Raw genomic sequence first — 27837 nt, forward strand, 5'->3', positions numbered from 1 at the left:
ATACAGACTGCTACAGGAGATCCTTCAGCATCTACAACTCTTTGAAGAAAAAATGTTACAACATTCAATTCCCACTCGGATTAATACAGTATTTGAATATGAGTTAAACTTCACAGTTACTTGCAACTTCATGTCGCTTTATCCCATAAAATCCCAATAAAATCCAGTGGCGTTTGCGGTGCACTGTAAACTGAGCATGACGTAATTTCCAGATTACAGTTCTGTCTTTCTAAGCAAATGAGCCGTGGAGAGCTGGTGTTTGGGTGTAATGTTCCTTTAAAGGCTGTTGCCCCCTGCAGCGTCGTCATTGCGCAGAACAGTTTGAACCAAAAAGCGGAGTGACCTTCCTCCGCTTTCAGTCTGAGAGGGGCAGCACTGAAGCAAGAAGCCGCTCACAGCTCCCAAAGTCCACCGCTACAGCCTCAGAAATGAACAACAACTTAGTCGGAGATGAAGTCGGGTGAGATATGCCTAAAAGAGCTTCCCTGTGTTTCCACAAGAACATTTTTCTGCTGTTTTGTAACTTGCAGCCTGCGCTCTGTGTTGTCAAGCTGTCATTTGACAGCTAGCTGCGGCTAGCTCGGTTAGCTTCAGTAAGCCGGAGGAAACGCGGCTAAAAAGTGAAACTAGTCCTCAAAGTGAGTGGGTTGTTTGTGTTATGGCTTGTGGCGAAATATACCTGGTTGACCTGCGGTAGTGACACACTAGTTGTCAAATTGGTTTTTACTGTTGTCACTTATTTCTAGTTAGCTCCAAGCAGCAGAGCTAGTTTTGCTAGCGCTCGTCAGCGAGGCGAAAGTCAGCTCTTGACTCCGCCGCGGCTAGGACATTTAGCGGGCACTGCTGGAGAATGGAGCATCCTCTCCTGCACCGGGCTCTCGGTTTTTACATCCATCACCTCACACCTCATGTCGATTATCTCCACCGGGTAGCTACCCGAACAGTTGAAACAGACACTAAACTTCACGGTTATTTAATCGGCACCGGGAGTTTGGTTCGCTCCGCATGCAGCGAGCCGAGCAACCGCGCTTCCTCCGGCTCTGCTTCGCTGTGGTCGGGCTCTCATGGTTGAAGGCTGGTGGTTTCCAGTTAGCTCCCCCAACGTCACGGCTCTGTCCCGGGCTGACTTACGTGGCAGGACGTTTCATGTAAAAGACCTCTTTATTGTCAATGCCGCTGCTTGCAGTATTTAAAGCGCAAAGTGGCGAACAGCGAACATTAAGACGCGGTGATTTTAAGCGTTGCACCGTGTGTTTATATCCTGATGTTGCAGCAGCTTGTGTGTGTGTGTGTTTTTCTTTAAACTTTTAATGTTATATCCGCACATTTTAGCAGAAGCTCTGTTTTTCTCTCAGTTTATCTCTTTGCTATAACTAGTGATTATGTTTGGTCTCATCTTTTAGGAAACTTTTTGTAGGTGGACTGGACTGGAGTACGACACAAGGTAAGTCCTGCCGCCATAACATAAGTAGGCATGTCAGGAAAATAAAAATAAAGCTAAAGATGTAATTGCATATTTGTGGAATATTGCATTGACTGCAAGTGCCAATAAAGCCACAAGTTCCTCATTCATCCAATTTGTCAAATATAACTAGCAAGAACGATTTGAATGCATTGTATGTAAAACCCTATGAAATGCTGCATTCAAGCGTTGCACTAATTGACTTGTATGCTGATTATAATTCCATATGTTCTGCTTCTCTATTCAAAACAAACATTTCCTTCTGAAAACAAATGATCAGCATCATGTTAGGACTCCAGTTAATATCATGCAACTTTTATCACCATCTTTTAGCTCTGCAGAGGTCTGGAAAAGAGCCATTAATTTACATCAGGTGTTTAGAGTAAAATAAAAATACTTTTTATTGTCCCACACTGAGGAATGTTTGGGTGCAACAGAAGTAAAGTGACAAGCAATCAAAGTATGTAAAGTATCACAAATGCATATATACAGAAAATATATAAAAACAGAATTAAGAATAATTTGCTGCACTGTAACAGTAAAAATACAACATAAAAATACTGTGCAGTTATTAAAAATAGTGTAATCTGAGGCAGAGGTGGGCAGAATACACAAAAATTGTACTCAAGTAAAAGTACTTGAACATATTTTTACTCAAGTAAAAGTAAAGAGTGGCCATCCAAGAAATTACTCGAGTGAAAAAGTATTTGGTAAAAAATTTACTCAAGTACTGAGTTACTGATCAAATTATCAATCATTTAATATTTAAAAGTTGCATAATCAGACAGACCAAAATATAAAGTTAAGTGGAAATTTTGTTAGTTTAAGGATGAAAATGACAATAATTCAAATAAGTAACAAAAAATAAAATCATGCAAAAATCTTTCTAAATCAGTTTCTTTCAATAAAAAACGTATACAACTTGAACAAAAACTGCAGGTCTTTGGTTAATTTTTGGTTAAAACATGTTTGGTTTTTTTCATTCAGTGAAGTAGAAAAATCCAGAAATTTTACTCAAGAAGAATAGAAATACTTCATAATAAAATTACTCAAGTAAAAGTACGGCACAGTAAAAATCCTCTTAAAAGTCTGTTGTTTTTTCCCCCAAAAAAGTTACTCAAGTAAATGTAATTGAGTAATTGTAACTAGGTACTTTCAAACTGTGTGCCACTGAGTAGGATCAGTTTAAAAGAAATATACAAAATGTGTGTTTGTTCTTAAAAACAACAAACTGTTCACAATAAGTGACAATAACAGGAGGTTGTTGGGAGCGGTGATGGTAACAGAGTTTAACAGCAGATCGGAGGAAGGATCTACGGTAACGCTCCTTTGTGCACCCAGGATGCAGAGTTTGTCGCTGCAGGAGCTGTGCAGTTGAGCAACACATTGTCCAGCAGTGATGTTATATTACTTATTCCTTCTGCCTCCCATCACCTGAACGGGGTCAACAGGTCGTTCTGGGACAGAACTGGTGCAGGATAGTCGATCTTCAGGACTGGACTGGTTGAAATTAAAAGGCAACAATGTTTAAAAAGCTGATAATCTGGGGTAGCTGATCTCATTCTAGGGAAATTAAAACCATAATAATAATTCAGAACTGTAGAAAAAATGTGTATAACTGGCAGATATTTCCCTCAAACATTCATAGACGCTCTCCTTTTTTAATGCTTTGAATAAAATCTGTTAATTGATTTGTATTAGTTTTATCGGCTAGAAAATATTTTAACCTTTTAAAATGACTCATTATATTCTGAATCAAAAAGTCATCCTGCTTTCTTTGATGTAAACGTTAGAGTTAAATGTAGACTCGTTGATCAAATGAATCAAATCAGTTGATATGGAGCTGATATTTAAGGCAAATCAAATGCATCTGGTTTACGTCATTAACATGAGTAGATGGCAAATTATATTCTAAAAAGGTTTTACATTATCAATGTCATTTACTGAAACTGCAATCCTCATCATAAGAGTGCTGCTGTATTAATAATAATAATAATAATAATAATAATAGAGTTATTATAAAACCACATAAATTTTACATAATATTTGACTAAATGTGAAAAAAAAATCTGAAGAACTGATTAAGTACAAGAAACCATCTGATAACTGGGCCTTTAAATATATAGCATTTAAAAAAAATAGTTATTACAGGATGATAAATTCATCACTTCTATTTGATATCGGTTATGCAGAACCAGAGCTAATGGTAAAATAAGGCATATTTATTACGCTTACTTAATTTTTTATTTATTAGTAGAGATGCACAGATTTTTTTTTTCTGCCGATTTTAGTTAAACTTCAAGGCACCGATTCCAACTTTTATTTTAAGTACATTTTAATTCATAAAATAAAAATGTGCTGCTGGGTTTTATTCATACAGGAATTGGTTTTGAATCCCACTGACTTTGAATGAATAAAATTTATGTATAAAGCAATAAATAACATAACTTTATAAAAAAGAAAAGTCAAAGTACATGCAGTTGGTTGATGGATTTATTTACTGAAATTATTGGAGAATTTTATTTTTGAGGCATTAATTGCACAGGTTTGCAACCGAAAGAGTCATTTTTGTCTTCAGTTCTGCTGTATCTTTTAATCTTTTCAGGGGACAAAAATTTAATTAATAATCTGTAATCAAAATTTATCATTTTTAAACCACTGCCATTTTTGTCTATTTTGACATTTTAAAACAAAAGAAAAATATACATTTCATTATTATTTCATCCGCTGATCAAATGCAAAATGTGTCAATCGATTAGTGTCTCTCTATTAATTATTTGTATTGTTTTGTAAACAAAGGAAATAACACTGGAGGCTAAAGGCCTGCAGGAAACACTGATTTGTTTCTGCTTTGCTCTTTCTCTTTCAAGTCATTCAAGGTATTTTCCAGATATGATCTAAAGGGAAGTGCTCTTGTACATTGAGACAGTTTAATTTTATTTAAATACACATCTTTATGATGCTTTCACATGATATTTGGCAGGAAGACCTGTAAATCAAAAGCAGTTGGTTTATATTTACGTCCTGCTTGCATTCAGACCCAACAGGAGTCGACTTCCAGGTTTGCTTGAAGCCCTTCTGCAGCTCATGGCTAATTTGCTGTTGTTTAACTTTGCACAAGAGCTTGTCTGTATTTACCGCCGTCTTAACTTTAAGATCTGCACCACAGTTCTGCGTAACTCTGTGGTTTTTCTTCTGCACCGATGCCCCAGGGCTTTCCAGCAATAAGAAAACCGATTATACGAGCTCTCCAAAGTGACTTCTCATTTGTTCAAACTTGCTCGTCTTGGTTGAATCGGCTCCCTGGGTGTGTGCTGGGTTTGCAGTGCTCAGTAGCATGTTTGGCACCGTACAAGATGACTCTAGGTCTGTGCTTTGTTTGCTCTTGGGGAGTTTCTGTATGCGTCTTATTCTAATTTAATGTTTTCACGTAAATAGTCCAGTCCCTGGTAATCTGATACAACATAAACTCAAGGTTGCAGGAGGATTTTCAGGGTTTAGCAGCTCAGGATGCTTTACTTTTGCACTTCTTTTTGCCCCACTTACATCTTCAGAGCAAGTTTAACTGCTAAGCATAAATTCATCCTCCATTTATCCTGACTGTACTTCTTGATTCTGTTTTTGAATCTGTGGTTGTAACTTCCTGCAAAGCTGTGAAATATCAATGCAATGTCTGTCTCTGCTTTCTTAGAAACTTTGAGAAACTACTTCTCGCAGTATGGAGAGGTAGTAGATTGTGTCATCATGAAGGACAAAACCACAAATCAGTCGCGAGGCTTCGGCTTTGTTAAGTTCAAAGACCCTAATTGTGTACGAACAGTGCTGGAGACAAAGCCACATAACCTTGATGGAAGAAATGTGAGTATTTTAGGCTGTAAAACTCCTCTGCTTTGTGCTAACTGTGCTTAAACATATTTCATATTTATAGGAAACTGTTTGAGGAAAAAGAGAAATTATATTAGGATACTGATCTTTCTGTGCAGTCCTATGAGTGAAATGTGATGTTTAGAGTAAATATAAGACTTTATTGTCAATATATATACAGCTCTGGAAAACATTGAGCCCAGTGCACTGAATCCCATTAAAAACCTCCTGGTTATTCCTCCAATTATTGATTTCTGAACTCTTCCTGAGTTAAAACATTAGTGTTGTTGTTTTCTTTGCGTTATTTGAGGTCTGACAGCGCTGCATCTTTCTCGTTATTTTGACCATTTCTCATTTTCTGCAAATAAACACTACATTTTTGCTTTGAAATTCAGAGACATGTTGTCAGTAGTTCATATAATAAAAGAACAATGTTCATTTTACTCAGACATATACATATGAAGAGTAAAAACTGAGAAAATGATCATTTTAAGTAGTCTCTTAAATTTTTTGTCAGATCTGCGTTTAGGTACATTTAAGAAAATTGAGAGTATAAGTTAATTTATTTAAGTATATCAATTAGTTTAAGTCTTTAAAGTCTCAGTTGATGGAAAAACACATTTTCTGTTTTGCAGTATCATGTAAAATCAACTGCAGATATTTTTAAGTAGAGATATTGGTCAGCAGAAAAGTATTTTCATGAACTGATGCATGCACTCAGTTCTTAGTGGGGCTCTGCCGAGGCGGTAAGGCAGTCCAAGTTGCCCTAAAATGTATTTCTAATGTAAAGAAAAGGGCTTGAAATCTGGAGAATGTGCCAGTTTTGTCATAATAATCGATATAATACTATAATTAAAATAATCATTAGTTGCAGCCCTGCTTGCAGCAAGCACCATGTTTGTTGTTGCGTTAATATGATGCATCGTTAGGCGTTTAGCTCATGAATCTACATTTGACTTTCTTCTGTTCTTCTCTGTGAGAATATTGTGGAAATATTTCCTCCTCCTCTCCCGTCAGATTGACCCAAAGCCATGCACACCCAGAGGAATGCAGCCCGAAAAGTCTCGAACCAAGGAGGGCTGGGTAAGAGTAATCTGATTACTTCTCAGATAAAACACGCTTATGAAACAAGATGGCGGCTTTGTGCATGCTGACGTCACTCTGAACGATGGAAACTGATGGAGTTCAATGATGGGGGTGGAAAAAAAATCCATATTTTTCTAAAATTAAATATTTTTTAAAAAATTGCTTAATTGAAGGCTGTTCATCATTAAAGATTTTCCTGAGCGATAAATTGTCCCAGAAATTGTTTTGATAAGTAATATTATTGTTTTGAGATCATTTTCAAATGTTATATTTATTATTTTCATTATTTTATGAAAGTTTTCCCTCTCAGAACTTTAACTTTGTGCAGAACACTTAACACTAGAGCTGGAAGACATTTTAAATATTCAAAATAAAACCAACAAGCAAAAACGGTAAATAAAATGGAAGTAAAAACAATGAATAAATTGGATTACGATGTCTCTGAAACTAAAATTACCCTTCAAAAAGTTAACATTTAGCCCATTTTAAATTATCATATGATTAATTAATTGCTTAATTTGAGAGACTTAATTGGTTTATTGCCTAACCCTATCATGAAATCACACATTAAATTCCTTATTTATGGTTTTCCCGTCTCTGTGGCTCCTTGGTAATTTGTAGAAACATTTTTAAGACAAACAGCCACTTTTATGTGAAATGTTCTCCCTTGTAGCATTTTTCTCTGGATTTGGATTTGAAAATAAACTGGATTTTATGATGTAACAAAAAAAACAAATAGCTCTCAGCACTGAATTTATTTAGGCAGTGAGAAATCTTTCCTCCAACTTGGATAATTTTGGGTCAACCAGCAAATGCTGCAAAGCTGGAGTCATTTTAAGTCACATATTTGGCTGTATGAAGAATGAATGTCAGCTTTTTAACCCCCCACTTTCCCCAAGTCATTCAGCTGGTTTTTACTGAAAAAAGTCAAGATTAATTGGGTAAAAAATAAGTAATTTAAGCAGCGCCTTGCTTTTATTGCCAGATTGCAGCAGCAGCAGAGAAAAGCTCTGCGGTTGAGTGGAAGTGGAAGATGCCGCGTTCTAGACTGGAGCTGCATTGACTTGACATGTTAAGAATTATACCCCAGGGCAGTAGAAGAGCCTAATTTCTTCTGCACCGTCTAAATAGATGATAGCGTACTGACCTCCCCCTCCTCCTGAAGTGATACTGTAACACACTTTGATATCAAATCCATCCACTCTCTTGCTTTTTTTATTTCAGAAGGGCAGCAAAGCTGATAGCAATAAATCTAAGAAGATATTTGTAGGTGGAATTCCCCATAACTGCGGAGAGCCTGAACTCAGGGACTATTTCAATAGATTCGGAGTGGTAAGTATCACTGCTGCCCATTTAATGTTGGTTAAAATCACATTAATGTAAAAAGAAAAAAAAAGTCCCATCAGATTTCCTCTGGTTTTGTTTTTTCTGTTGCATTTAAGTTTTTCAGACACGGATAACCTGAGTGAAGATAAATCAGAGTTTTCAAATTTTGATTATTAAAAGAAAAAAAGCCAGCCAACTTGCCTCTGTGTGAAAAATTGAGTGTCTGCAGCTTCCTGCTCCAGCACCGCTGAATCAAATGAACGACTAAAGCTGGAGTAGAAAGTTTTGAGAAAACCAGAAACTTGGCGTGTTTTCACACTTGATAGTCGGTTAGACGGTTTGGGACCAAAGTTGCAACATTTGTTACTTTTTCAGCTGGTGCGCTTCTCTTTCTCACTGCACTGTGTCAAATGGACCAAACCCTTTCAAAAACCTTTTCCCCTCCTCGCCTGTGGGGACGCTGCATCAAGAGCTACTGAAGAAGACGCTGAATGCTACTTCCTTTTTATGAAATGTAAACACAAACAGTGGCGTCAGATTTAGTAGGATTTCAATTTTGTTTTTGGTAAAAGACAATGAGCCTTTAATTTTAAAATTATTTGAATAAGGACGACTTACAGGTTCTCAGCTCCTCCTCCATTGCGAATCGTGTCGAGCTTGAGAAATTGCCAATTTTCCTGTACCTTTAAGTTATTTCTCCACCTTTATCAAAGCAGCAGTCTTGAGCTTGAACCACTGTACTCAATGTGGTAGAGGTGGGTGTGAGCAGCACCTTTACAAGTGTGATTGACAGCACAAAGTCCCTCCTCTTGGCTCTGGTGGTTTTTGAGCAGGAGTGTTGTATTTCTGCAGATGGCAATAGGACCACAGGGAGGAGATGGAGGAACCTGATTTAGTTTTTCACATTTTCTGTCTCATATTACCAGGAGATTGTAATAGTTTTAATAATTAGTTAAATAAATAAATGTTTATAGAAGTTACCTACTGCTGATTGCCAGTGACGCTGCGGCAGCAATGCATCCAGATGTTGGAGGACAGCGTTGCAGACACCTGATTTACAATAACTGATGATCTTTTATGTGGCTGAAATGTTTAAATTCAGCCACAATTAAGGGTTATTGAGCATCAGTTGTCTGTTCTCCATTAGATACAAATGCAGACTTTGACTAGACCAACTCCCAGAAACCTTCATTGTGTTTCTCTATAGCCATTCAGAGATGAAGTGACTGCTTGTCAAAATTTGCTTTAGCTTAATGTAACGAACCGATGGGCGAACATTTTCCTTCAGGATTTTTTTGGTTTGCAGCAGAGTTTGGTTATTCCAAGCTGTCCAGATCCCCAGATCATCACACTGCCGGCACCGTGTCTGACCATAAGCATGACGATCTTTTTCTGAAATGCTGCTATTCACCAGATTAGTAGCCGTTTTATTCACTGAGCATCTTTCCTGTTGAATCATCACTTATTTCACCGAAGCAAGTGAGACCAGCGTGGTTTAGATGTGGTTCTGGGTTCTTTTGTGACCCCGATGAATCGCCACTTCATTCCTGGAGTAATTTTTGTTGGCTAGCCGGATGAACTCCATGTCTTTATAATTTGTTGTTTATGGCTCTCACTGTTTCACTGGAGTCTTGGAGCCTAGAGGGCAGCTGCACAGATCAGTCAATAAATACGCCCCAGTTCATTTTTCTACCACACACACTGTCTGCGTCTAGTCGGTGGCCGACGCTCCGAGGCGCAGCGCCCACATCAGCACGATGAGGCTAATTTGTGTTAAAGATGCAGATTTATGCGTTAATTGATAAGATCCAACAAAGTGTTTTTGAACCTTTTCCAGACTGATGGATGTCAATGGTTTCCTTGTGTTATTAAATCTATTTTTTGGATTTTTTTCTAGCTTAAAATAGCAGGAAAAGGTTCTATTTGAGGAGATTCTGGATGCTGCAGCTCTGCTTGTAAAGTTGAACTGATATTGATCATTAATTACAGTTAATTGATTTAAAGTGATCAGTTATTGTTTTACATAGGGGTTGGTTGCTTTGGATACCTTTTTTCAATTTCAAATAAATGAAATTATTTTGTAAAATAATCTACTCGGGTTATCTTTGTCTATCATTTTTGATTATTTGAATCTATAAAGCTACATTCACACAGCAGATCTTGATACTTTATTCTGATTTTTGATTCTTTTTTTTTTGCTTGTTTGTTCATAGTACCAATTAAATGCGACTAATAAAATTTCAGTTGATGAAAAATATCCAACCTTTTTTATGCCAAATTTGATTTCTGATTTTAATCTTTTTCTTCTTCCATCACTTAAAAAAACTTATTTTTAAATTTTTTAAAATTACATTTATTTTTTTCAATCCTTATTTCTGTGAGTTGACCTGAATTCAAAGTCGAAATAATTAGAAGCTGTAAATGCGCTTGTCAAACAAGATGGCTGACATCACTCAGTCTGAACTATGGAAACTCAGAGTGCACTGCTGAAAAAAAAAAAATCCAGATTTTCCAAAAAAATTAATTTTCAGAAACAGAAAATTTGATTAATTGACGACTACTACTGTAGATACTTGAAAACAACAGATTTAGTATCACATGTGGAAGTGACAAATCAGATTTTTTTTGATGATCGAAAGAATCAGAATTGAGTCGTTCAGACTGGTGTGAAAAAGTCTGATAAAGGTCGCATTTGGCCAAAAAAAGCAACAAAAATCAGATTTGGGTCACATTTGCCTGGTGTGTGAACGTAGAATGAAACACTTTTTCATGGCATTGAAGAAGAACGTTAACAGTGAGGGTTATTAAATTGAATATGAAAGGATCCTGTCCATTTTTCTAAATGGAGCCACTGTTTTCCTTTTGTCCCATTCAAGGTCACAGAGGTGGTAATGATCTATGATGCGGAGAAGCAGAGGCCCCGAGGTAAAAGCTGATCCCGTTTTTCTCCCCCCCTCTCTCCCGCTCTATTCCTCACCATCTTAAATCCCATGGCAAACTATTCTGGCCCAAAGTGAGAAATCACAACCCATTCATTTCCATTTAATTCACTTAAAACATGTCACCCTGCAGCAGGAGTTGTATGTTGGACGCACACTGAATGACAAAGGCACTTAAAAGAAGCTCAGTTTTCTAGAAAACATTTAGTAGAAAAATGACTAACTCGTCTCACCATCTGCTATCGCTTCATGATTGAATAAAACTCAACTCATTGTGTTTTTATTGTTTTTTCCTTCATGTTTTTTGAAGTTACTGTAGCTATTGTAGGGTTTGCTTTGTAGTGTGTGGGTTGTGACCTTGGTGGAGAACATGAGTCTTCCTGTGATTTTTCCTCAAGATTGATTTCTGAAAAGAAATCAGTGATCAAACGGAGCAAGGAAGCTATTTATTTTAGATTTCTTACATTGAAGGACAATAAAACCTAAAAACAGAGGCTGTAGCTTTAAAAATACCTCTAACAAGACGACTTATGACTTTTGTTTGTTGACTTGAGGTTATTTGTAGTTGAAGGTTCTGCTTAGGCTCTTGACTTTACATTAGGACACTAAAATATTTAATATGCATGCGGTAGAACGCCATTTCGATTTATTTATGGATTTATTTTTATTTTATTTTTTTGTTTAAAGGGGACCTATTATGCAAAATTCACTTTTTTGACATTTTTATACTTCCATTTCAATTCAAATTCAATAATACTTTATTGATCCTAAAGGGAAATTAAATATTTTTGTAACTCGTATTAATTAAAAATTCTTCTGAGTTATTGAATCTCAGATGTTCCTAAAATCAGCTTAAGATCTTAAAGAAAAACACCCAGCTGATTTTTGGCGATGAGTTACAGTTTTTTGGTGGGTTTAGAAAACGAGCCATTTCAAAATATGTCCCAGTGCAGTGCTGTTACCTAGCAACCCCAGAACCTGGCCCGTCACCTAGCAACCCAACTTGCTCCTGCGCTTTTGTTGGTCAGTTTGTTCTACCGCTGTATGCGCCATACAATGTACCTATTCTAACCTGTTCAAGGAACTATAATAACTTTAACGGCTCTCCATATTTCTGCAAAAAATACGTAATTATTTTGCAGGAATTTTGCGAGTTCTAGTTTTTGTTTTTGTTTTGTTTTTGTCGCATTTGCTTGAAAATATGCCTTACACTTACTGTGGCAGTGACAGCAGGGCAAATGTTTTGTGTATTTTAACAGGATTCAGTTAATGTTAATGCATCGTTGTCTAAAGTTTTATGTAATGTTTTGCTTTATAGGAACAAAAGCACCAGGACACATACATTTATATTTAATAGTATGTTATGTTTAATATGTTTTTTTTTTTTTAAAGGTTCTTGCTACAAAACACTACACTAAGCCGTAAAAACACAGCTAAAATAAATATTTGTAATTGAATCAGTGCATTTTTTTCTGTGCTGTTATAAAGATATTTTCTTTTTATGCAAAAAGAAAAATTAGAAAATCCCACATGGGACGGATGAATGCAAATCCGTGTCCACAGTGGCATTAATTACACATGTTGATGTATAGCTTCATAAAATGCTATCTTTTTTTTTTGTTTTTTTTTCATAGTAGATGCTTCTCCTATAAAATACAACAAAACGGATTCATTCAATTAATGAAGAAGTTAATGAAATGCATTCTGGGATCAGAGCTAAAAGGAACTGCTACCTGATAAGGAGACTGTGGGAAAAATAGGTGCTCCAAAAAATACAGCACTTAATCACAGTGCGCAGCTGGCATATTGAGAACAGTTTGAGCATCTAAAGAGGGATTTGTCCTTCAGAGCGGCGGCTCGCAACCCAAAATCCATATGGCGAATACGACATCGTTACCACAGGAACAATAGCATTGAACTAAACATTTTTCACCCATTGAAAAGTTTCTCTAACCTATTTCCCGACTACAGAAATGACTGACTTTTACATCTGTCCGGTTAAGTCATAAATAAATGATGAGCCTTTGACATGTGTCGACACTTTTAGCATTCACGGTCTCCTTGGGAATCAGACTCGTCCCGCCGGCTGTGCTGGCGTCAGGCTCGGCCCGCTGAGTTACAGCCACAGCTGTTTCATCTGCGCTCGTCCCGCATCGCGGCGATGCGGCCGCTGACCCACTGCTTCCATTATCGCTCCGCCTTTTATGTCACCATTCATCCGCTGTTGGGAGGAACCCAGAATAATTTATCATTGGGATTTAACATGATGATCTGCATCAGTAACAATAATTTATTTAATCTTTAATAGTATTAACGTTTTCTGGTACTAAAACTACTTTATATGTCTTAAAGATTGGAATAAGTTTTCTTTACCTTGATTTAGAAGTAACTTGTACTTGTATCTTAAATGGCATAGTATGTTTTCCCGTTTGTAGAAAATTAAGTATTTTTGTAAGTAAGCCCTTTCTATTTTTCTTTCTTCTGTCCCCTTTCTCCTTGTGAATGGTTTGAATGTGATTAACTTTGTTTTCATAAGATTTGTCTTTTCTCCTTTAGGTTACTGTGCATTGACAGGTAACACAGAGGTACAGGCCTGTTGTAAAAGCACTTCATTTTTACTCTGAAACGGGGTCTACAGAAGGTGCATCAGTTTTTAGACTGGGCTTAGACTGAGATAAGTGGTGAGAGAGAGAACCGACTTACTGAGAGTTTTCAATCAGGTTATTCTGGTGGATGGGTGCATATGAAATATTTACTGCATTTATTCTAACCATATGTATTATTTACTGGTAGAAAACTGGCACCACATTTTCAATTGCACTGATCAGATTCTGCGTTTAGTGTTAAATCAAAAACCTGTAATCAGTGGTGGTTTTTGGCATACATGCATTAATAAATTAACAGCTTATATAAGTGTTAGCAAATTGGCGATAACATCTGCACATCCATTGTGGAGAGTATTGAGATCTGAATTTATTAAGTATATGAAAATAATTTATTAAATATTTTTGACTTGTTTGATATTTGACTGATTCATTTAATCTGCAAGTTTGGGTTTTAAACATCCTTCCTGTGTAAAGTTTAAACATATTGAGACATGTTTTTTCATTTGCATTCCCTACTATGTACTATAGTCAGTTCTTGCATCTTAAATGCACAAACTGCTACAATAGCAGTTTCATCTATTATTCAACCCCTTTATTTGAAAGGGGTTGAATAAGACTGTCATGACACCGTCATAAACATGACATAACACCTGTCATGAACATGAATAAGCCTTCATGAATATTTATGACTGTTGTCATAAAGCGTCATTCGGTAAATTATGACACTTTTAATACAAAGTTGACATTATTCAAAATGTCTTTGTTATGACAACTTGACATTTACCAAGAAATATTACTGTTTAAACTTTACCTTTAATAACATAAAGTTACCTAATTTTTAAAGTGCAATCAGTAATACATTTATAACAAATTTATATCAGTAATGATTTCTTGGTTAATGTCAAGTTGTCATAACAAAGACATTTTGAATAATGTCAACTTTGTATTAAAAGTGTCATAATTTACCGAATGACGCTTTATGACAACAGTCATAAATATTCATGAAGGCTTATTCATGTTCATGACAGGTGTTATGTCATGTTTATGACAGTGTCATGACAGTCTTATTCAACCCCCTTCAAATAAAGTGTTACCCTACAATATAACATTTTTGTACCTTTTGTTTCTATGTATGTTAGAATATCTCATTTGTAAGACATCAGATGTTTTACATCTTCTTTTGGATTAGCGCACCACAAAACCTGTGTGCTAAATGCCGGAGGCAAAACGGGTCAAACATGAGCTTTCCATCTTTAAAACATAAACACGACGGAAAACTTTCTGAAAGAAAGCAAGCAAGCTTGAAAGAAAGAAAAATCCAAACTATTTGGACTATTGGAGTTATTTTCATGGAGTACTGTCGCCATCTGACAGGTTTGGTTGTCTGAATGGTTAATAACAGGCAGTTTTCATGTGGAGTCCCATCTATACCGAAATATATTTCACAAACATGCAGTTAATAAATTGAATTCCTGCACCAAAGAGTTAAGAAGTATATATAAGTGCAAGTTTAAATTGATATTTATCACTGTGAAGGAATACAAAAGAAAAAAAATCACCTGTGTCCCTTAAGGGGATCAATAATTTTCACTCCAGGTGTAATATGTAACCTTTCTATGTAATATAATATAAAAAATGCAATAAATAACCTTAAAACATGCAAAACAATAGCTCCCAATGAGAAGTTGGCAGCAGTTATCATTGTAACATTAAACATGGCTAAAATGGGCAACATTAATAATGATGGCAGTTAAAAATATATACAAAACATAGCAAATTTACTCATGAAACACTGCATTATTAATTTTATCTAAAATACATGTTAAAATATAATACTTGTAAAGAAAACGCAGAGCTAATTCTAATACATACCACAGTTACAGACACCTGAAAAAGTGGCAGTTACAGGTTGCTACGGTAACCACCGCCAAGAGCAGTGGAAAAAGAAAATAAATGTTGACTAAACAAAATAAATTCAAAGAATAAACAAATTTTGACAAACTTCACATTGATAACATTGTTAAAATAAAACCCCATTATATATATATATAAAAAAAAAAATATATATATATATATATATATACACACACATAACCAACATTTTAGAAACCATTTTCTGCCATTCCAGTTTGAGTGCAACCAAGATATTTCAAACTTCTTAATGGTGCCAGCGTGGTTGTAAATTTAGGTTGGGGACGGGTCATTGACAGATGTTATTAATAGCGGTAGAGCATAAGGCGGGGGAACGCCTGGCGTTGCACTAGAGGTCTCTGAAATCGTCTCGTAGGACGTTTAATTGGATCCAGGTTAGGTCCCCAAGTGGAGATGTGCTCTCAACCCAGTTCTGCCAGAACCCAAAGATAATCAGATTGAAAAGTAGATCACTGCAGCTTGTTAACACTCTGTAGAGAAGTTTTGAAGTAGTTCATTGAGAGGTTGGTGTTCCCAAAAAGTTTGACTTTGAACTCGATTCTTCTTGGTGCACTTTGTGTATTCCCCGTGAAACCCTTTGAGCGAAATAAATAAACGGATCGGCGAGGGGAAAACGCTACGACCTGTATCTTTGTGTTACCTTTGTAAGCAGTTTTGCGAATGTCCGTTTTTTTTTAGGCTTATCCTGGCAGACTCAAAAGTAAAAAAAATACTGAATTTGGGAAAGCTCGGAGAAAGCTTTAGGCATTCTACAATTTGTGTTACTCCATGTTTTTGTGATGCATTAACAATGGCTGCTGCGAGTGTGTGCTCCACAGCAATATACCTGGGGACAGATCAAGGTGGGGTTTGGATGAAACGGCACTAACAATATTTAACAATACTGCAATTTATTATTTAGGTGGAAAATTGACCTTACTGACCGACCTCATTTTGTAATGATCCTCACCCATCATCCTTCATGTTTAAAATGTAAGCTGTTCATAATTGTTCATTTCACCAAGTATTGCTAAAGAAAAAGGTTTCCTTCAATCCCCCCAGGCTTTAGTCTTGGATTTGTGTTGCTCTGCAAGTCTGCGACGTCATCCGAACCCCAGGAGCCTCTTGCTCATCCTTGACGGATCCTCAATCTGCTGAAGCCCAATACTGTTCTTCATCTTGTGTTGTCACAACCCCCTGCTACCTTGATTCACTCTTGGTCGTTGGCTAGGTTTTGGATTTATTACTTTCGAGGCCGAACAATCAGTGGACCAGGCTGTCAACATGCATTTTCACGACATCATGGGCAAAAAAGTGTGTAGTTGTAGTTTTATTTTACCCTTAAGATCGAACAGAGGCTTGGGCGATGTGCTCTGATGATGATTGTCAGAATTTTCATCAGCAGCTTAAATGCATCATTTAACATCCTAAAATAACAAGAATATTGGCACCACTTAACAACTTATCGGCTTCTGTGTGGATTTAATTGTCGCCCAAGGCTTTGTTTAAACTGACCACTCCTTTAGAGTGTCTCCAGTAGATTTAACCAAAATTTCTTAAATTTATCATATTTTTCTGGCTTGCAGTGGAAAATTATTTCCAATTCAAGTAGTTTAAAATACCATTTATCACCTAAAGGATTGGTCTAATCAGTTCTGTTTTCTTTATTTCTTCATTCTTTCTTTTGTCTGTTTTCTAATGTTTTGTTGGCAGGTCACTTACATGTCAACATGTTTTTATTTTTTAATTTATTTTTTTTTTTCTTTTTGAAAAAGTTCAACTCGGTGACCTCAGTCGAATCTCCATACTGTGTCTGTTAGCTGTCGGAAAAAGCAAAAAGGAAAGTGTGAAGCGCCAGGCAAAAAAAAAGATATTTGCATATCACTTCTGGGTGTTTGTTTAGCTTGCTGGGTTCTCCAGATGGATGGAGTTTACTGCACTCGTTGCAAGGCGTTTCAGATAGAGGCAGGTAAGCTGCTCATACAGGCAGAAACAACACTCTGTTGGTGGTGTCGCATTCGAACACTCTTCACAACCTTTTTGGCACAGTGTGTGTCGGCTCAGTGTGTGTAGTAAACACCACCAGCTGCTGCCTCAGCTGAGTAAAACCCACCCACAAAATTGGCAAGTTTTAATCAAAACATATCTGATATTTGCTCCAAACATGTCGGTTTCCTTGCAGCTCTTGAATCATTGGTGTTAATTTAGTTACATTTGGTCTAATTAAAAAAGTTAGCCTAATTTTCTGCCTTAATACAAACAACAGTAAGTATTATGGAGCATTGATAAACTTTGTTTTTGCATGACATTAGGGATGCAAAAACAGAAATGTTGTGAAAGTCAGTTTAATTTACTAGATGTGAACAAAACCTTGAGTAAAGTTCAGTTTTTATTACAGCAGCAAAATCTCACTCTGAATATTTCAAAACATCCACAGTTAAATTCTCATTGTGATGTTATGCTAATACAATAAATTATAATTTGTCCACATCTGTACCATTTTATATTCTGGCACAATTCAAGTTGTATTTAAAAATGCTGTTGTAGCTGTTAACATAACTAAAAACTAAAAGTTTATTTGCTTGGCTGAGATTATTTCTCAGTGCGAATAAGCGAATGTTTAACAGATTTGATCATTAAAGTTTTCTAAGATAACTTCTGCTTAAATACAAACTGAAAATATAATTGGGATTTATTTAAAAAATGTCATAAACCAAATGCACAGTTCCCTTTAGCATTACAGAACAAAATGGATTAAACATGTAAAAAAAAAAAACTTTCTCAACTATTATTAATGTAATAAACCCTTTTGAGGAACTGTTTGAGAGTATTCAGTACAAACAGAAATTATGTAAATCCAGTTTATGCTACTGGTTGCCATCTTCTCCCATTTTGTAAACCTACTTGAATAAGAACATGCCACATGCATACAGAGTTTTAATGTCTATTTTTATCATTTATAGTCCTCTACAACAGCTCATAGCACATATTATCTGGAAATATATAAGTTGCATTTGAATAAATAGAAGGATTTCTGTGGGCATCCTTAAAAAAATTTAAATTAATGCATTTAAAATGAAGGCCTTAAAATGTCTTAAATTAATTGAAAATCAATAAGTTGGACTTAAATATGTTTAGACTTTTTAATCTGATTCTATGTAGTTTTTTTTCTTGCAGGACTTTACCGTTATGCATAAATTTGTCTGCATTTGTTGTGTTCTATGATTGAAGGCAGTTGCTGCTACTTGTAGCTAGCTGCTAATATACTCTTGTTAGCTAACTAGCTTGCTAGCAAGAGTAACGCTAGCCAGCTTTTTTACAGCCATTATGTGTAATTGAAAATTTATCAGCAGTTAGTCTTTGCCACTGGGTCTCTTCTGTTGCCATTTCTTTAGTCCATTTCTGTTGTGATACATGTCTTAAATTCTGGTCATAAAAAGTCTTAAATTTGAGTTGGTAAAACCTGGAGAAACCCTGATATAGATTGGACAGAGATTTTATAGGCTCAGGATTGTGACATCAGTGAAAAGTTGAAAGGAATTTAATAAAGACAGTTGTTTTGTTCTTTAAATAACTTGACCTAATGGGTCACAGCTGCTTTTAATTTGAAAAACCTCCCCAGGAAGACGAGTAAAAACCTGAACAGGCTTTTTATTGCCAAGTAATGAGACATTAAGCTTTGCTGATTATAACATTACAAAGATGAGTTGAAACCCGTTTAGTCGGTTAATGATTCAGCCCAACCTGTGCGCGTACCTTTGGTACCCGCTCGCCTCGACTTTGCCCTCGTTTCCTACAGGAATCGCGGCTCGACTTAATCCATTGTTCTTGACTTGACTTTACGCCGGGACTAGAGGGAGCCTGGGAGATATAAGTTACAAAATTAGAAACTGGAGCACATCAAACTGTGGAAGAAATCCCAGTTCTGCTGTTGGGGACCACGCAGAAGTCATGGTATCCATCACTTGTAGCTGCGGCGCCCATGGGGAGAAAATGCTCAGGTAGCAGCCGGCGGCGGCGAGGGCCACTGCTGGAAACATGTGCATGTAATTAGGTCAACAGAGAAAGAAGACGGGAAGCTGGGGAAGGTGGTAACACCTTAAAGCGGGGAGGAATTTGCTATTCGTTTTCCTCCTGCAAGGTGACCCCAATAAGTCAACCCTTCAGTCTATTTCTGGTTGGCTCCGCTTGGTCTCAACCTGCTTCTTTGCTCTGGTTAGCTGCTAGCGTAGTTAGTGGAACAACACATAACTGGAGCTAATTTTTCAATTGGGATCAATTACTATCTTTTTTGACACAGTATGAAGATTCTGTTTTATGTTGACTTAAAAAAAACAAAAAAAAAACTGTTCATTTGTACAATCTGCATGTTTACTGTTTATCCTGTTAGAACCAAGACACAACTTTCTCTTTACATCCATTAACGCTCCAAAACTTACTCCAAATAAATTTGATAAATTAGATCCTTTTTTAAGCATTAGCTGAAGAAAGGTAAGTCATGACATTACATTAGAATGTATTGATCTTACATAGGGCAATTGATAACAAATAAATACATAAATCTATGTTTCTCGGGTACATTTTAAGATCTGGAGCCAAAATGTTTTAAAAGTACAATCATTGAATGACTTAATTGTGTAACAAGTACCTGAGACACATAGTTGTGCAGCTCTTGTGGCTACACTTTAAATGTAATCTAAGTAGCTCCCCCACATTAATCCAATAAACATAAAGTGAAAGATTTTAAACTGGCCCAAAACGTTAAGCGTAAGCATCACAGATAGGGCAGGTGAAGGATTTATTTGACCCGTTTACAGGTGTTGCCAAATGTGCCCTTCTTGTCCTTCATCCAGGTGGAAGTAAAGAAGGCAGAACCTCGTGACAACAAAGCTCCTGGCCAGCTTGGTCCTGGCCAGTGGGCTCCCAGGGGGATTTTGACTGCAGCTAATGGTTGGACAGCACAGCCGGCCCCAGGCTGGCAACAGGCTTACGGCCCACAGGGTGAGTGGGACCGAGTCCCAGAGTGAAACGAGCAACAACCTGTGTAGATATGGAACATGTTCTGGGTAAATATTAACCCAGTTTATGTAGATTAGCACTTGTTCTTGTTACCTTGAACTTTAAAGGGGACCTGTTAGGCAAAATTCATATTTTGCACATATTTGTACTTCTCGGCTGCTTCTAAAAACGGCCCATCCGCTTAGAAACAAAAACACCCAGATGTTATTTGGTTGTAAGCTAAAGTAGTTTGGTCTTTGGAAAGTGAGCCGTTTCAAAAACCTCCCAATAAGTCATAATTAATGGGCAATGCGTGGTTAACTAGCAACATCAGTGGAACTCTGCCCGTTACCTAGCAACATCAGCAGAACTCTCCCCGTTACCTAGCAACCCAAGCAGAGTTCCAGCACGTTTGATTGGCTGCAGGAAAAGACAGTAGTTTTATTGTAGACTTGCCATCCGAAATTGCTGCATTCTTGTTAGTTGTGCAGGAGGTTCCACTTCTGCAATTCAAAGATTCAGTTGTATAATTACACATCTGTATGATTTTTAGTGATGGCACTCATCAAAATGTAAAGTTTGTTCAACTGTGGACTGTATGGTGTTTTCTTTATAATTTTCTTTATGTAAAGCACTTTCACCTGCCTTGCTGAAATGTGCTTCACAAATAAACTTGACTGATTGATTTGTTTGCAGACATTTTCACAAATGTGTAAATGTTGAGTTGGGGGGCGTGGCCAGCATCAACTTGTTCAGATTTAAAGTGGCTAGAGGCCCTAAACAACTCATTCTAAAAGGAGATCAAAATATTGAGTAGACTAAAATATCATTATCTAAGAATAATTTTATGCAAAAAAAAAAAAACATGTTTTTTTTTATCACACATAGACCTATTCTAAGCAGTTCAAAGAAGCATAATAGGTCACCTTTAAACATTAATCCAGTTTATGTAGATTAGTCCTTGCTCTCATTGCCTTGAACTTTAAAGGTAACCTGTTAAGCATAATTCACATTTTGCATGTTTTTGTTCTTCCACTTGGGTCTCAATTGCTTCTAAAAACTTCCTAAGCTTAAAAATATGTACCTACGTGCTTTTTGGCTTTAAGTTAAAGTATTTTGGTCTTTGGAAAGTGAGCCATTTCAGAAACCTCTCGATAAGTCACAATAAATGGGCACTGTGCCGTTACCTAGCAACATCAGCGGATCTCTGCCTGTTACCTGGCAACCCAAGCAGAGTTCCAGCACGTTTGCTCAGCTAGTTTTACCACTGTATTCGCTGTATAATGACTGCTGGAAAAGACAAGTTTACCATGCAGAAAGCATAACAGGTCACCTTTAAACATGAACCTAGTTTATGTAAATTAGTCCTTGTTTAAACTGTAACATTTTACCTTTTCTGGGTCGGTTTTAAACTGTGGCTTTTTTCTCTTCCTGAAGGAGTGTGGGTGTCCGCTGCCGGCCAGCCTATAGGTGGGTACCAGCTCCTCTACTGACGGACCCTTCCTTAAGTTTTCTGCATGCTGGCTGGCTGTGAGATTGCTGATAGATGTGGTGTGGCTGTGTGATCATGTGCTTATCTGGAAACGCTCACGTGGCAGAAACGGGGCTGAAGCACTGTGGCCATCGTGCTGCTGACAGTCTAGCACTGCATGTTATCACTGATTCATAATGGCTGAGGCTGCTGATAATTTACTACTTGAGCCAGATGGCGGGGTTGAATGTTTCCGGCGTCACTCTGCTGTTGGTCAGGCTTGACTTCATGTCAGCCTGCAGGTCAACCTGCGGGGGTCGCTGGAGTGTCGACCTGTCAGAAAACTCAGCTTTCAGATGCTGCTGTAGCTTAAGTTATTAAAACACAAATAAAAGCTGTTGTATGGTAACCTTCAGTAATGATATTATGGGCTTTACAATAAACTGAAATGAATTAATTGTGATTAAAACTAGTTTAACTAATTGCTAACTGTAGTAAATCGGCTGAAAAATGGCGTACTCGGAGCAGGACTGAGTCAGAACTAAACACAAATATATTTATTTTGCATTTAAGATATATACATATGTAAAAAAGAAAAACCAAACCCTTCTTTGCCTGTAAATGTTTTACTACTCTAGTGGCAGTTTTTTGCTTCGCCTGGATCAAATTCTGGGGAAAAAAAATCTCTTAACCACCTTTTGCTATCAAAATATGAATTGATTACTTGAAAAAAGAATTAAAAGATCAAAAGCCTAGAAGTATTTTTTTAGCTGCAGATGTGTCTTTTGCTACAAATGATCAAGTGTACGCTAAAAGAAATGGTACGTTATTGCATTTTAGGTAACAAAATGTTTATTTTCTTAAAAAAAAAAAAATTAATTTAACCCTTCTCCAGTCATGACTGACTATTTTTCCTAATCCGAGTTATTTTCAAAACATCTTTTCTTCGCTTTAAAGTAGGGAAACATGTTGTAAGCTTCTGTCATCCAGCTGAATTTCAGTGTGCAGCAACATGTGGGGGAGGGACAGCGTAGTAGAACCCTGTCCACCATGCAGCCAGTGAAAACTTCAGTCACTTTTTGATGAGAAAAAGATGGAAACATGAAAAGCTGAAAAATGATGACGGTTGTGTGTTATGATACTGGTAACCAGTCAATATGTTTGTCAGAGTTACTGTTGAGTCGATAAATGAAAACAAGTCAAATCGTGATTAAAAAAGAAAGTTTCTCCATTGAGTAATTGATGGATGCTTTCTTTGTTTGAGCAGGTGGGTATGTACCTTCGCTTTCAGCAGGCCGGGGAACCCCCACGCAACCTCCGTCACCCTTTAACGCATTCCTGGTCACCACGCCGGCCGGCAGCTTCGCAGCACCTCAGGGCTACCCTCAGCAGGGCTACAGCACAGCACCTCAGTTCGGTCAGTCCTTCATTCACAACGATTACTTACTCTGATAGCATCATTTCAAGGGGATTTTATGCAGGAATTTTGTATAAACTGATGTGGTCGGAGTCGTTTTTCTGGAGAAGATAAGCCAGCAGATGGATTGGATGTGTCATTTTAAATAAATCAAATACAGTTTACCCTCTTTCAGTTGTAGCGTTTAATCTAGTGAGCACATAATAAAGTGATCTGAGCTACTAAGTCGCTTACCAAGTCTAACCTTAAAGCTGCAACTTTTATAAAAATGTCTTTACATATTTGTTGAAACTGATAGTTTAAGACAACCTGTGAAAAATCGAGCTCCTCTCTAGAAACAACCAATCAGAGCCAGGAGGAGGGTCTTAGCGCTGTCAATCACCCTCCGTGTGGAGCTGCTCATCTCTCCTTTTCGCTCTGCTATGCTGCAGCTAACATAGCCTGTTGTGAATGCTCAGGCTACGTAGCATGGCCACCGATGACGGTGGATAAACAGTATTCCTATGACTTTAAGTTGTTTCTCACCATTACCACGTAGAGCAGCGAGTACATGAGGTTGATTTACAGCGTTAAGACCCTCCTGGCTCTGATTGGCTGATTTTGGTCAGTGGTGTATTTCTTCAGAAGGCGATTGATTAATTCTCCGTAGTCAGGAAGGAGGTGGAGGAGATCGATCTTTTCACATATTAACTGTTACAACATGGCGACACTTATAACAAATATACAAAAAACATAAGTAATTTTTTTGCATATTTGTTAAAACAGTTTTTATGTCCTGACTGCATATAATCTGAGTCAAAACTCCTTCACGATGTGTGAGGCTGATAAAGTCACACAGAAATTCAAGTATTTTTCTGCTAAATGTTGCTCTACAAACTGTTGACTTACGGGATGCATTTAGTTTTTCTCAATAAAACTTTTCCACTTTGGTTTCAACTTTGTATATAAAATTTTATAGCCTTACTTTTTATTGTGTTTTTGTAGATTTAAAGTCATATTTGAATAATTTTGGACCAGAACGTTTTATTACTTGTTAAACCGTGAGAGTGAAGGAGGGTGTGTGTTAAGCTGCTGTAAAGGAGTAACCTTCGTCCTATCAGAGGACAGCATGACTTGCAGACTCAGAAATGAATTAAATGCAGCTGGAATAACCATAAAGGATTACTGACTCGCACAGGGTTCGTACCTGTGCTGGAAATCCTTGAAAAGCTTGAATTTCAGTGCTCTCAAGGTTTTCAAGGTGCTTGATAATCAAGCAATCAGTTTTGTAATAAAGTGCAATTATCTAACGTATTACTAAAAGCCTAAATTTTGAAAATTATTTTTACAGTTGAAACCAGATACTTTCATACACCTAATAAAAAGGCACTTTTTTCACAGTTTGAAGTTAAATCAGACCAAACTTTTATTGTTTTACTTCAATAATAATCACAAAAATTATTTCTACTTGCTAAATGCCAGAAAACAGTATTTTTTTGGGATATTTGTTTCTAATTTCCTTTTTATATTGTGTTGAAGCATTTACTCTGAGCAGGAACATTATTTACCTCAATACTATTTATTTGGATTGTTTGTGTTATTTTTAATAGTGACTTTTTGATTTTTGTAAATGAAATAAATATTGGCTTATATTTTTTACTTTAATGGTATTGAAATTGGAGAGGTTTTTTTTTTATTTATGTATTAGTAATTCTCAGTCCAGTCAGGTGTACAGAGTGTGAGACATTTCAGTAATAAATTGTACCTAATAGTGAATAGAAACTCTTTTTTTCTCTTTTTTAGTATATTTTATTGTTTTTTATCTCTAAAATCTGGTGCTAGAAAAGTTATGAAAAACCTACCTGGGAGTTAGGAAAAGTTTACGAACCCAGCTCATGTTGGCACGTGTTTTTGATGGTAGTTATGTTAATGTTTTGTAAATGATGTTCAACAAATCTTTAAAATAACTCCAACAAACCAGAGAATTAATTATTTAAAACGTATTGATGTGTGAATTCTCTTTGGAAGTATCCTGGGATAAAACTTCAGAATAAAATGGTCTATTATTTGTTTCCTTCCAGGTTTATTTAACTGGAGATGTTTGTTTACATTGAAACAAACGGCTCTCTGTAGGCGGCTCACTGCGGTTGTCTGATCTTCTCCTACAGGTTACAGTTTCGGCACACCCCAGGCAGACCAGTACGCTCCGCAGGTTCCTCCTCCTCCCACCACACCGGGAACGGCAACGCTGGGCTTTGCCCCCGCAACCACGCCAACTCAGGACTTGAGCAAGGCTCCCACAGGGCAGCCTGATTTTCCTTACAGCCAGTATGGTAAGAAAAGCCTGAAGGAAGGAAGGGAGTGTCCTGCACGTTTTCTGTACCTTTTTGATTTATTGTTGTGTTTTTAATCATTCCTTTGAGTCCTGCACATCTTCCCAAATACACTCCAACCTGGTGCAACATCTGAGTTCATTACAGCAGCAGGAGCTTGCTCTTTGGTCCCATTTAGCTTGGACATCCATACATGCTTTCTGCGTACATGAACACCTCTGGCTCTGCTGTGGAGACGCTGCTGACGTTTTCCAGGAGTCCTCGGCAATAATTTCTGTCACAGCTGGGCAGTGCTTTGGTTTTTAAAGATTGGTAGGTCTTAGTTGGGTTTGAATTAGATCATCCTGCCTTGCAGTGTGTTTTGTTTGTTTTTGTTTTTTTAAGGGCTTCTTCATGCTCTGTGTGCTGGATTTGTGATTTGATCCCAATTCTACCACTTTTTATATTAACTCTTCCACCTTCTTCCTCTCTAACCCTAATCTTGGCATGGTTGTTTTAGAAGGGCACTTGCATGACAATGTCACCTTTTTTTTAAAAAAAAATTTCTGATTAATTTCGCTTTCTTAGCAAAGTATAGGGCTGGAATTATTATTCTGGTAATCGATTATTTTGATGATTTAATCAGATAAAAAATTTGGCACCTTCTAGAGATTTTTTATTTAGCCATTTATGCCTTTTTATGCAACATTGGAAATGTATTAAACATGCAAATAACTATTCTGTTCTGTTTAAATGAGAAAATAAACGTTATATTGCCTAAAATGCAATAAATTAGCAACATAGCATTAACGTACACTTAATTTTCTTATGTTTTATTTTTTGCAGAATTTGTATCGGGTAAAGCTAAATCTGTGTAATCTGTGCTTTTTGATTTTCTTATAATTTTCTATCCCACAGAAAAAAAATTGCTAAATTGTGTGTTTACCTTTATTTCAAACCTTAAAAATAGAAGTAAAATGGTAGCTCTTTAAAAATGACAACAAATTTCTAAAATTGCAAGTTATCTTTTTTTAAAAAGTCGTGACATTTGCAGCTCTAACCAAGTTTTATTTTACTGGTCTGAAATTAAAAAGTTGCAGATTTTTGGATTAGAGGTACTAGTTTTGAACCAAAATTCCAAGGTTCTCCTCATTTATGCATTTATCAAAGCAAATTAAATTTCAAAAGCTTAAAAAGAGCTTCAAAGCACATATTGTGATGCATTTATAGACTGAAAACTGTGGGAAATTTTAGTTTTGATATTTCTAATGAACAAGGATCTAATTTCTGGCCAATTGGTGTATCTATAAAAATTAAAATTTTTGCTAGACGTGTAGAGTTGTGGGATGGAAAGTTACATTAATCTTTTATAAAGTAGTAAACTGCTTACATTACAGTAAGCATTTATGCAGATATATAGGGAATTAAAATCCCTACTTCTTGATTATTTTCTTTTTTAAAGACGACAATGCAGTAGCTGTAGTTACCTGAAAATCCAACATTTATTCAGCTTTAAAATAAACGGAAATGCAGTGAAAACAACCATAGTGACATAAACGCAGCCGGATAAAAGACATTAATGTAGAAGAAGCTTCGGTTTTCTGTCTGTTTTCACTCTTGGCTTTCAGCTGCTTGAATCTGCTGAGTTCATGTTTGGAGCAGTCATGTGACCGCTGTCAGTCATGGCAGGTGTCCATCTTGTTCAGTGTTTCCTGCTTGTGCTGGGCGTCCCATTCACCTTTTTTGCTTCAAATGTTTGCAGACCCGGTAGAAACTACTAGACTTTTTGTGTGATGTGGTGCTGTTGATGTTAAGTCCTTAACCGTTTGTAGAAAAGAGTAGCTAGCAGTGGAGCTAACATTATTTATTTGTAAGGGTTTTGTTTAGTTTGTGTTTGGCTCAGGAGAAGTGATGAAGGTTTAGTCAGGATTAAGCCAGTGGGGATGCATGTTAAATATTTTCAGCAACGAAATCCCTAAATAAGAGTTTAAAACCTCCTTGAATGAGTTCTTCATTTTATTTTTAGTGTTTTTCCAATTTTACACATATTTACTCACTAAACATTCATGTTAACTGTTTATGAAAGAACAGACCAGTATCTGGTCTGTTTGGCAACAGACCAGATACTTTTCCCTTGTTTTTGGTCAAGTTAATATTGGCCAAATGCTCACCCATTACCACATCTTACCTTTTTTTTAATTAATAGGGTAATAGGGATTAAGATCAAATCTAAATTAATCTCTACAGAGATCCCAAATAGTCAATTTTGACTAACTCTTGGATATTTTTCTCACAATGTTAATAAATTAGAATATAATTGATAAGTTTAGACATTTAAAAATCTGAAAATGAACTCAGTGTTATTTTTAAAATTAATAATATTTTATAAAAGCTACTTCTCAGCGCAGAAATGGAGGAACGTTGTGATGACTTCCTGGAGGCGGAGAAAGAGTAGGAGCTTCTTAA

The 27837-nt window shown here is 36.6% G+C and overlaps 1 protein-coding gene across 2 annotated transcripts in view; it reads left to right on the forward strand.

Annotated features, from left to right (window-relative positions):
* The first annotated feature begins 320 nt into the window (after positions 1-320).
* The window catches only part of dazap1 (DAZ associated protein 1), a 34377-nt gene continuing 6860 nt past the window's right edge, over positions 321-27837 (forward strand). For both annotated transcript variants that reach the window (XM_014990918.2, XM_014990919.2), the window contains exons 1-11: positions 321-460; positions 1404-1444; positions 5154-5320; positions 6344-6409; positions 7637-7744; positions 10615-10663; positions 16426-16508; positions 20048-20195; positions 21630-21662; positions 22931-23080; positions 25228-25392. In XM_014990918.2, coding sequence (XP_014846404.2) covers positions 429-460; positions 1404-1444; positions 5154-5320; positions 6344-6409; positions 7637-7744; positions 10615-10663; positions 16426-16508; positions 20048-20195; positions 21630-21662; positions 22931-23080; positions 25228-25392 — 1042 coding nt within the window. In that variant the 5' untranslated portion in view covers positions 321-428. The remainder of the gene's footprint in view (positions 461-1403; positions 1445-5153; positions 5321-6343; positions 6410-7636; positions 7745-10614; positions 10664-16425; positions 16509-20047; positions 20196-21629; positions 21663-22930; positions 23081-25227; positions 25393-27837) is intronic.

This window comes from Poecilia mexicana, unplaced genomic scaffold (assembly GCF_051168715.1).
Source record: "Poecilia mexicana isolate PSO_F unplaced genomic scaffold, ASM5116871v1 scaffold_4, whole genome shotgun sequence".
In the NCBI taxonomy this organism is placed as follows: Eukaryota; Metazoa; Chordata; class Actinopteri; order Cyprinodontiformes; family Poeciliidae; genus Poecilia; species Poecilia mexicana.